Source organism: Bombina bombina, unplaced genomic scaffold, assembly GCF_027579735.1.
Source record: "Bombina bombina isolate aBomBom1 unplaced genomic scaffold, aBomBom1.pri scaffold_1588, whole genome shotgun sequence".
NCBI lineage: Eukaryota > Metazoa > Chordata > Amphibia > Anura > Bombinatoridae > Bombina > Bombina bombina.
In genome coordinates, this window is record NW_026511375.1 from 21,859 (window position 1) to 33,898 (window position 12,040).

General features: G+C 40.6%; 1 protein-coding gene across 1 annotated transcript in view; it reads left to right on the forward strand.

Moving 5' to 3' along the window:
• The window catches only part of LOC128643719 (mediator of RNA polymerase II transcription subunit 14), a gene marked incomplete at its 5' end in the record, with an annotated part of 32,685 nt that extends 21,175 nt beyond the window's left edge, over nt 1–11,510 (forward strand). Inside the window, 3 exon segments of the mRNA XM_053696547.1 lie at nt 8,644–8,775; nt 9,160–9,342; nt 11,428–11,510. Coding sequence (XP_053552522.1) covers nt 8,644–8,775; nt 9,160–9,342; nt 11,428–11,510 — 398 coding nt within the window.
• Between the last annotated feature and the right edge of the window lie 530 nt (nt 11,511–12,040).

Here is a 12,040-nt window from a genome sequence, read left to right on the forward strand (position 1 = left end):
AAGCATTTTTAATAGTTTATAGCTTTGAGGAGTTATTTTATTCTTGGGAATTATGTTAAAGAAACGGCAGGCACTGTATTGGACACCTTTTTCACTGGGGGCCTTCTCTAATCATAGGCAGAGCCTCATTTTCGCGCCACTAATGCGCAGTTGTTTTTGGGAAGCAAGGCATGCAGATGCATGTGTGAGGAGCTCAGATACATAGAAAAAGCTTACTGAAGGCGTCATTTGGTATCGTATTCCCCTCTGGGCTTGGTTGGGTCTCAGCAAAGCAGATACCAGGGACTGTATAGGGGTTAAATATAAAAACGGCTCCGGTTCCGTTATTTTAAGAGTTAAAGCTTTCAAATTTGGTGTGCAATACTTTTAAGGCTTTATGACACTGGTGAAATTTTGGTGAATTTTGAACAATTCCTTCATACTTTTTCACATATTCAGTAATAAAGTGTGTTCAGTTTAAAATTTAAAGTGACAGTAACGGTTTTATTTTAAAACGTTTTTTGTACTTTATCAAGTTTATGCCTGTTTAACATGTCTGAACTATCAGATAGACTATGTTCTGTATGTGAGGAAGCCAAGGTTCCTTCTCATTTAAATAGATGTGATGTATGTGACAAACAATTTAGAGAAAATGATGCCCAAGATGATTCCTCAAGTGAGGGGAGTAAGCATGGTACTGCATCATCCCCTCCTTCGTCTACGCCAGTCTTGCCCACACAGGAGGCCCCTAGTACATCTAGTGCGCCAATACTCCTTACTATGCAACAATTAAACGGCTGTAATGGATAATTCTATCAAAAACATTTTAGCCAAAATGCCCACTTATCAGCGAAAGCGCGACTGCTCTGTTTTAGAAAATACTGAAGAGCATGAGGACGCTGATGATAATGGTTCTGACATGCCCCTACACCAGTCTGGGGGGGCCAGGGAGGTTTTGTCTGAGGGAGAAATTTCAGATTCAGGGAAAATTTCTCAACAAGCTGAACCTGATGTGATTACATTCAAATTTAAATTGGAACATCTCCGCGCTCTGCTTAAGGAGGTGTTGTCTACTCTGGATGATTGTGACAATTTGGTCATTCCAGAGAAATTATGTAAGATGGACAAGTTCCTAGAGGTCCCGGGGCCCCCCGAAGCTTTTCCTATACCCAAGCGGGTGGCGGACATTGTAAACAAAGAATGGGAAAGGCCCGGCATACCTTTTGTCCCTCCCCCTATATTTAAGAAATTATTTCCTATGGTCGACCCCAGAAAGGACTTATGGCAGACAGTCCCCAAGGTCGAGGGGGCGGTTTCTACTCTAAACAAACGCACTACTATCCCTATAGAAGATAGTTGTGCTTTCAAAGATCCTATGGATAAAAAATTAGAGGGTTTGCTTAAAAAGATGTTTGTTCAGCAAGGTTACCTTCTACAACCAATTTCATGCATTGTTCCTGTCACTACAGCAGCGTGTTTCTGGTTCGATGAACTAGAAAAGTCGCTCAATAAAGATTCTTCTCATGAGGAGATTATGGACAGAGTTCACGCTCTTAAATTGGCTAACTCTTTTACTTTAGATGCCACTTTGCAATTAGCTAGATTAGCGGCGAAAAATTCAGGGTTTGCTATTGTGGCGCGCAGAGCGCTTTGGCTAAAGTCTTGGTCAGCGGATGCGTCCTCCAAGAACAAATTGCTTAACATACCTTTCAAGGGAAAAACGCTGTTTGGCCCTGACTTGAAAGAGATTATTTCAGATATCACTGGGGGTAAGGGCCACGCCCTTCCTCAGGATAGGTCTTTTAAGGCTAAAAATAAACCAATTTTTCGTCCCTTTCGCAGAAACGGACCAGCCTCAAGTTCTACATCCTCTAAGCAAGAGGGTAATACTTCTCAAACCAAGCCAGCCTGGAGGCCAATGCAAGGCTGGAACAAAGGTAAGCAGGCCAAGAAACCTGCCACTGCTACCAAGACAGCATGAGATGTTGGCCCCCGGTCCGGGACCGGATCTGGTGGGGGGCAGACTTTCTCTCTTCGCTCAGGCTTGGGCAAGAGATGTTCTGGATCCTTGGGCGCTAGAAATAGTCTCCCAAGGTTATCTTCTGGAATTCAAGGAGCTACCCCCAAGGGGAAGGTTCCACAGGTCTCAATTGTCTTCAGACCACATAAAAAGACAGGCATTCTTACATTGTGTAGAAGACCTGTTAAAAATGGGAGTGATTCATCCTGTTCCATTAGGAGAACAAGGGATGGGATTCTACTCCAATCTGTTCATAGTTCCCAAAAAAGAGGGAACATTCAGACCAATCTTAGATCTCAAGATCCTAAACAAATTTCTCAAGGTTCCATCGTTCAAAATGGAAACCATTCGGACAATTCTTCCTACCATCCAGGAAGGTCAATTCATGACCACGGTGGATTTAAAGGATGCGTATCTACATATTCCTATCCACAAGGAACATCATCGGTTCCTAAGGTTCGCCTTTCTGGACAAGCATTACCAGTTTGTGGCACTTCCATTCGGATTAGCCACTGCTCCAAGAATTTTCACAAAGGTACTAGGGTCCCTTCTAGCGGTGCTAAGACCAAGGGGCATTGCAGTAGTACCTTACTTGGACGACATACTGATTCAAGCGTCGTCTCTGCCACAAGCAAAGGCTCATACGGACATTGTCCTGGCCTTTCTCAGATCTCACGGGTGGAAAGTGAACGTAGAAAAAAGTTCTCTATCCCCGTCAACAAGAGTTCCCTTCTTGGGAACAATAATAGACTCCGTAGAAATGAGGATTTTTCTGACAGAGGCCAGAAAATCAAAACTTCTAAGCTCTTGTCAAGTACTTCATTCTGTTCTTCTTCCTTCCATAGCGCAGTGCATGGAAGTAATAGGTTTGATGGTCGCGGCAATGGACATAGTTCCTTTTGCGCGAATTCATCTAAGACCATTACAACTGTGCATGCTCAGTCAGTGGAATGGGGATTATACAGACTTGTCTCCGACGATACAAGTAGATCAGAGAACCAGAGATTCACTCCGTTGGTGGCTGACCCTGGACAACCTGTCACAAGGGATGAGCTTCCGCAGACCAGAGTGGGTCATTGTCACGACCGACGCCAGTCTGGTGGGCTGGGGCGCGGTCTGGGAACCCCTGAAAGCTCAGGGTCTTTGGTCTCGGGAAGAATCTCTTCTCCCGATAAATATTCTGGAACTGAGAGCGATATTCAATGCTCTCAAGGCTTGGCCTCAGCTAGCAAAGGCCAAATTCATAAGGTTTCAATCAGACAACATGACGACTGTTGCGTATATCAACCATCAGGGGGGAACAAGGAGTTCCCTGGCGATGGAAGAAGTGACCAAAATAATTCAATGGGCGGAGACTCACTCCTGCCACTTGTCTGCAATCCACATCCCAGGAGTGGAAAATTGGGAAGCGGATTTTCTGAGTCGTCAGACATTTCATCCGGGGGAGTGGGAACTCCATCCGGAAATCTTTGCCCAAATAATTCAATTGTGGGGCATTCCAGACATGGATCTGATGGCGTCTCGTCAGAACTTCAAGGTTCCTTGCTACGGGTCCAGATCCAGGGATCCCAAGGCGACTCTAGTGGATGCACTAGTAGCACCTTGGAGCTTCAACCTAGCTTATGTGTTCCCACCGTTTCCTCTCATTCCCAGGCTGGTAGCCAGGATCAAACAGGAGAGGGTATCGGTGATCTTGATAGCTCCTGCGTGGCCACGCAGGACTTGGTATGCAGATCTGGTGAATATGTCATCGGCTCCACCATGGAAGCTACCTTTGAGACAGGACCTTCTTGTTCAAGGTCCGTTCGAACATCCGAATCTGGCCTCACTCCGACTGACTGCTTGGAGATTGAACACTTGATTTTAGCAAAGCGAGGGTTCTCAGATTCTGTCATTGATACTCTTGTTCAGGCTAGAAAGCCTGTAACTAGAAAAATCTACCATAAAATATGGAAAAAATATATCTGTTGGTGTGAATCTAAAGGATTCCCATGGAACAAGATAAAAATTCCTAAGATTCTATCCTTTCTTCAAGAGGGTTTGGAGAAAGGATTATCTGCAAGTTCTTTGAAGGGACAGATTTCTGCTTTATCTGTTTTACTTCACAAAAAGCTGGCGGCTGTGCCAGATGTCCAAGCTTTTGTTCAGGCTCTGGTTAGAATCAAGCCTGTTTACAAACCTTTGACTCCTCCTTGGAGTCTCAATTTAGTTCTTTCAGTTCTTCAGGGGGTTCCGTTTGAACCCCTACATTCCGTTGATATCAAGTTATTATCTTGGAAAGTTTTTGTTTTTGGTTGCAATTTCTTCTGCTAGAAGAGTTTCAGAGTTATCTGCTCTGCAGTGTTCTCCTCCTTATCTGGTGTTCCATGCAGATAAGGTGGTTTTGCGTACTAAACCTGGTTTTCTTCCGAAAGTTGTTTCTAACAAAAATATTAACCAGGAGATAGTCGTGCCTTCTTTGTGTCCGAATCCAGTTTCAATGAAGGAACGTTTGTTACACAATTTGGATGTAGTTCGTGCTCTAAAATTCTATTTAGAGGCTACAAAGGATTTCAGACAAACTTCTTCCTTGTTTGTTGTTTATTCTGGTAAAAGGAGAGGTCAAAAAGCAACTTCTACCTCTCTCTCTTTTTGGCTTAAAAGCATAATCCGATTGGCTTATGAGACTGCCGGACGGCAGCCTCCTGAAAGAATCACAGCTCACTCCACTAGGGCCGTGGCTTCCACATGGGCCTTCAAGAACGAGGCTTCTGTTGAGCAGATATGTAAGGCAGCAACTTGGTCTTCGCTGCACACTTTTACCAAATTTTACAAATTTGATACTTTTGCTTCTTCTGAGGCTATTTTTGGGAGAAAGGTTTTGCAAACCGTGGTGCCTTCCATCTAGGTGACCTGATTTGCTCCCTCCCATCATCCGTGTCCTAAAGCTTTGGTATTGGTTCCCACAAGTAAGGATGACGCCGTGGACCGGACACACCTATGTTGGAGAAAACAGAATTTATGCTTACCTGATAAATTACTTTCTCCAACGGTGTGTCCGGTCCACGGCCCGCCCTGGTTTTTTAATCAGGTCTGATGAATTATTTTCTCTAACTACAGTCACCACGGTATCATATGATTTCTCCTATGCAAATATTCCTCCTTTACGTCGGTCGAATGACTGGGGAAGGCGGAGCCTAGGAGGGATCATGTGACCAGCTTTGCTGGGCTCTTTGCCATTTCCTGTTGGGGAAGAGAATATCCCACAAGTAAGGATGACGCCGTGGACCGGACACACCGTTGGAGAAAGTAATTTATCAGGTAAGCATAAATTCTGTTTTCCTGATTAATAATGCGATCTGAAACTACTTTGGGAAGAAACCAACTTAGTATGAATAACCACCTTATCCGCATAAAAATAAAGTAAGCGGATCACAATAAAGCCGTAAGCTATGAAACTCTACGAGCAGATGAAGAAGCAAGAAGGAACCAGACCTTCCAAAACAACAACTTAACATCAACTGCATGCATAGACCTAACCGGAGCCTGCAGCAGAAATTAAGTACAAGAATAAGGCTCCAAGGAGGAACAACAGGATAAAACACGGGCATTATTCTGACCAGGGCCTGCACAAAAGATTGGACATCTGGCCGATCTGCCTGATGTTTGTGCAAAAGCATAGACAGAGCAGAAATCTGACTCTACAGAGTACTGACTGATAAAACTTTCTCCAGACTTACTCTGCTCCAAGAGAAACCCCTCAATTCACACCAATAAAGGGATATCAGCCATACCTTATGGAAAACCTTGTGAGTAACAGTATTACGAGCCTGAGCATGGTATCAACGACCTTCTCCGAAAAACCACTCAAAGCTAAGACTAGACGTACAATCTCCAAGCAGCCAGCATCAGAGAAACTAGATTTAAGTGGATGAAGGAACCCTGAAGTAGAAGGTCCTTCCACCAAAAGCAAATTGCAAGGAGGAAGAAATTGCATCTTCCCCAGATTTAAATCCATATTTCCAAGTGGATTCCATCTCATGACCTCCTGCAAAGCAGGTAATATAACCACCAAGCTACAGCAGACTATTCCGCGAACCAGGTCCTGTGAGGCCAGGCAGGAGCTATTAGAAACTCAGATGCCCTCTCCTGATTGATACGAGCAATAACTTGAGAAAGCAAACGAATGGAACAGATAAGTCAGACTAAAGTTCCAAGGCACTGACAGAGCGTCAAACAGAGCGGCTTGTAGATCTCTTGATCCGCACCTTGGAAGCTTGGCGTCTTACAAGAGATGCAAATGAGGTTCACAATAACGCACTCTTTTACTTCAAGTCTGCTGATAGGCAGATTCCCCTTTACGCCATAGCATTGCTGTACACACAGCTTTTAAGCTTAGCTAGGGATAGTACAGAATTCAGAACCCTCTCAGGTGTGACGCCATCAGATGCAACTTCAAAACCCCCCACCTGAGAGTTATCATTAAGAATACCTCCGGGAGGAGAGCCCACTCACCCAAATGAAAGGTCTGCCTGCTCAGAAAATCCACTTCCCTGTTGACCACCCCTGGGAAGTGGAAGGCAGAGAGGAGACAAACGTGAGACTCTGTCCTTGATAATACGAGACACCTCTTCATAGCCAACAAACTCAGAGATCCTCCCTGGTGGTTGATGTATGCCACAGAGGGAAAGTTGTGCAATTGGAATCTGATAAACCGGACCAAACCTAGATAAGGCCATGCTGTTAGAGCTCTCAAATCTAGGAAAATTATGAGAAGACTCCTCTCGAGCCCAAAAAACCTGAGGCGTTAAAGATGCTTCCCAGCCCAACAGGCTGGCATCTGTGGTTATAATCATTCAGGATGTTCTCATAAAGCAAGAACCTGTCAAAACCACCAAGATAGAGAATCTCTTGATAAGGAGACTAGAACTATCTCTGCGGGAGATCCAAGTGGACTCCGTTCCATAGTCTGAAGATGTCTCAGAAGGAAACAATCAAGGGGAATAATGTCCATGGAAGCAACCATTAGACCAATTGCTTCCATATACTGAGCCACTGATGGACAGATAGAGGACTATCCTATAAGCGACTAAGGATTTTCGCCAGTCCTCTGCCCTGTTCGTTTGTTTCTCAGTAAAGCGTAAGGGTCATAAAGCTACTGCTACTTACCTTTCTCTATGGTTGAGAAGTATAATTGGTTTGGCTTATAAGACTGTTGGTTAGCAGCCTCCTGAGAGTATTACAGCTCATTCCACGAGGGCTGTTTCCTCTCCTTGTGCTTTTCAAAAATGAAGCTTCTGTGGAACAGATTTGCAAGGCTGCAACTTGGTCCTCTTTGCATACTTTTTCAAATTTTCCAAGTTTGATACTTTTGCTTAGGCTTCTTTTGGTTTTGGGTTCTTCAAACGGTGGTGCCTTCTGTTTAGGTCTGCCTGTCTTGTTCTCCCTCCCTAGTCATCTGTGTCCTCTAGCCTTGGGTATTGGTTCCCAACAGTAAGTGATGACGTTGTGGACTCACCATATCTTAGGAAAGAAAACACAATTTATGCTTACCTGATAAATTTCTTTCTTTCCGGATATGGTGAGTCCACAACCCCGCCCTTTTTTTAATTTTAAGATGGTTGTTTTTGACTAAACCTCAAGCACCTCTACACCTTTGTGTTACTTCTTTTTTCCATTTCCCTTTGGTCGATTGACTGGGGTTTGTGGGAAGGGGAGTGATACTTAACAGCTGGGCTGTGGTGCTCTTTGCCTCCTGCTGGCCAGGAGTGATGTTCCCAACAGTAATTGATGACGTTGTGGACTCATCATATCCGGAAAGAAAGAAATTTAGCAGGTAAGCATACATTTTGTTTTTAAAGGTGTTTAAAATTGTATGTTCTATCCCAATCATGAATTAAATACTTGGGGTTTCCTATTCCTTTAAAGGGACAGTCTACACCAGAATATTTATTGCTTTAAAAGCTAAATCCCTTTATTACCCATTCCCTAGTTTTGCATAACCAACACAGTTATATTAATACACCTTTTACCTCTGTGATTATCTTGTATCTAAACCTCTGCAAACTGCCCCCTTATTTCAGTTCTTTTGACAGACTTGTATTTTAGCCAATCAGTGCTGGCTCATACTAACTCCACGTGTGTGAGCACAGTGTTATCTATATTAATCACATGAACTGACACCCTCTAGTGGTGAAAAACTATCAAAATGCCCTGAGCTAAGAGGCGGCCTTCAATGGCTTAGAAGTTAGCATATGAACCTCCTAGATTTAACTTTCAACTAAGAATACCAAGAGAACAAAGCAAAATTGGTGATAGAAGTAAATTGGAAAATTGTTTAAGATGACATGCCCTATCTGAATAATGAAAGTTTGTTTTGGACTAGACTGTCCCTTTAAGTAAATGCAGATCTAGGAATGTACAATAGAAACTCACTTTTTCATTTAATGCAAATGCTGATTTTTTTATTTTTAGAAACTGCAACTAACAGAATAATCATGTTTCTACTTTGTCATGCACTGTAGATTTCCAATGATTTACATAGCATCCCAGTTCTGACAGCTGTAATTCCATAGATCAAATGTGTTTTGTAAGCGTGTGCTAATATCTACACAGTGGGGCCTATCTTTTTGTCAGTTTTATTAAATGTTTTATTCTTTTGCTAGGAAATCTGCATGCCGCCAGTTCTCCTAGTGGCGCACTCAGAGCACCTTCACCTGCATCCTTTGGTCCAACCCCATCACCCTCTTCCCTAGGAATTTCAATGGTTCAGACTGCAAACTTTGCTAGCCCTCATGGTGGGTATTTCTACTCAATTTTAATTAATGTGTAAACCAGCATTTTAGTTTTTTTCCTTTTTTAAAAAGAAAACATTTGATTTATCTATGATTTGCACACACAATCTGTAATTTATTCCCTAACACACACACCATTTACCCTAAAAAGTAGCCAATGAATACTTTAGAAGCCTTCCTGTTAAAAGTACCTCATCCTCTGTTTAATTGATTTAATTTACCTGTTTGTTAATCTGATTATCCTACAGCCAACATCCATGTTCTTGTTTATTAAAACTATATTATACAACTAATGTACATGAATATTAAAATTAATTCTAATGGTAGGATTAATAAAAATTGTCAGTGCAGGTGATGTAGTAAAATCTTATTTTGCAACTTGCGCAGGTACACTAGACCCAAGTTCTCCGTACACCATGATGTCACCCAGCCAGCGTGCAGGGAACTGGCCAGGGTCACCTCAAGTATCTGGTCCCTCTCCAGCAGCTCGTATGCCTGGAATGTCACCAGCAAATCCATCTCTCCACTCTCCTGTCCCCGATGCGTCTCATTCCCCTCGAGCTGGAACAAGTATGTTGTAGTTCCAATAATATTTATAAGTTTAGAACATAGGGCTGATCTAGAACATTTTTAAAGATAAAAGCCCATAGTTTTGCTCACCACTTGCAGTTTATTGAACATAATGTTCTGCATTGCAGAAAACTAATAGAAAAAAATATAAATTAAAATAAATTAAAAAACAAAGTGACTTGCTAGAGTAGGCACTTTTCCTGTTCCTGACCAATACAAAAAATGTATATCTCAAATAGTTAAATATAATCTATGTAAAATGTGTCTATATACTAAATTTAAAAAAAGAAAGAAAATATTTCTAGTTATACACATTATGAGATATATATATACTTTGATTAAAAAATAATTATGCGCCCCTTCTTAGTCTTATTTAGTTAGGAAATAGATATCCATTTATGGATAGCTTAAAAATTCAGTCTGTCATTTTACAGATTAAAAAATCTAAATATTTAACTTTATTAGCTAAACACCCTATACCAGCTTGCAGAAACCAGCTATATTGACTGATATGAATAGTTCTAAGTGACTGAAGAATATCCATATCTCAAATTCTGAGGAAACAAAATATGCCATGCTAAAAATAATTCTGCATTGGCACCTTTTCAAACTATATTTTGGTATTCTTTCGGTTGGCAAACCACATTTTTTAGGTATTTTAAACTTAAAAATTAATTTTGGTGTGTTTGGTATAGGAGGTGTTGAAAGCAACATTTTTTTAACCCAAACCTTACTCCTTAAAGGGACAGTAAATGTTAAAAAAAAAAAAAAAGTTGCATAATTCTGCACTGTGTGCAGAATTACGAAACATTATCCTAGCGACACCATCAAAAACTAGAGATTTCAGGGATTTACCCCCCACCAAAGGTATACTTGCCTTCCGTGCCCAATTGCGGCATTAAACTAAATGTAGCGCACTCCCGCGCTGGGTAAATCTGTAGGCTTCATATTTAGTTCAATGCCGTGATCTGGTGCTCTGTGACTATACTGGAGGAAAATGTTGCATAATTTGGCACATAGTGCAGAATAATGTAACCTTATTTTTTACGTTTACTGTCCCTTTAATGTTGTGTTTTTTGTTTACCTCCATGCCTAAAGCCTGCTGATGGGGAATCATATATACCCAAGGCATACAGAGGGGCTTAGGCTGTTATTGCTATATATGATAAACATTGTTTATGCAGTTCTATATGTGACATAAATTACCAGTGTTAAGTGTTAACCAGCTTGTTTGGTTAAAGACTTGTGTAGTGTGTAAATTTTTTAAATAAGTATCATGGTGACTTTTTTTTTTAAATTATAAAATGACTTCAGCTTCAGTTGTTGGGGGAAAAAAAGGAAAAATTGGATTTCTTTGTTATACTAGTTAAAGGACCACTAAATACAGTAGAATTGCATAATTAACAATGCATAAAAAAGACATTGCGAAAGCACTTATGCTAAATTTTAAAGAGATTTTTTTTAATCCAACAATTTTCAAAGTTGGTTAAATTTTCCTTTCCTCTACATCATGTGACACACACTCTCTCTCTCTCTAGGGGCTGGGGCATCAGATAGTGTGCATAGAAAATATTGTGCTTGTTTTGATAATAAAAGTGAATTGGGAAGTTGTGTGCAATTGCATGCTCTATCTGAATCATGAAAGTTTAATTTTGACTTGTGTTCCTTCAACATTCTGGTGTTTGGTTCTGCCATGTATGTCATTTATTAAAACAGTTATAAAAATGGCACGCAAACGTTACTATCGATGAGGATTTAAAAAATAAAAATAAGAAAAATGTTCTTTGTATACTCCTTGAGAGGGCAGAAAACATTCTGTAATCTAGGTTTTCAAAATACTATTTCAGCATTTTAAATGTCTCTTTGAGATGATGATAATCACATGACTATTTTACAAGAGCAAGACATTTTAACACAATGTTATTATACTTAATGTCAACTCCAATTACATGTAGGAACTAGCAATAGTTCCAGTATATAAGTACTTGGTTGGAGTGGTTGTTTTTTTTTTTTTCTTCTCCCTATATGTTGGGGTTATGACAGAAACATTCTACTTTTTTTTATAATTGTATTTATTTCCAACAGTGAGTACAGTTACACAATATAGGTTTTGTTCCACCTCACAGGGTGGTAAAGTGCATTTAGAAAGCAGGAAGATACATCAGTAAGGATATTTGGAACATTTGATAATACCAATACGTTTATACCTCTCAGAGCAATGTTATAATCGAAAATAACAAATATTGAACACAACTTGTGTATTCACTATTGGGGTTTTATAGTTATAACTATTACTAAACTAACCAAAACAAACAACACTAAACACCTACATAACCTAAAATACACTAAGATAAATAAATGTGTGGGGCAGGATAAACATTACATTGTTTTTTTTGTTGTTGTTGTTTTTTCCTTTGCTGTTATTTTTTGCATGTTCAAACAAGTACTGTGATATTGGAAAGAGTATGTTGGGTCTATTACATTTGCTGGATCTGTCAATGTTTAAAGTTACGGACATAACGTACTAGGTAGGTATAAGAGCGCAATAGAAGGGAAGAGTGTGGCCAAACACACAGGAGTGGGCACAGGATATAAAAAGGTTGTGTCAACCAGGAGTTTGATATTAATGGTTTTTATTTACTATCAATATGAAAGTGAAATGAACGAAAGGGGGGTGACTAGCCCTGTTGATATGTAA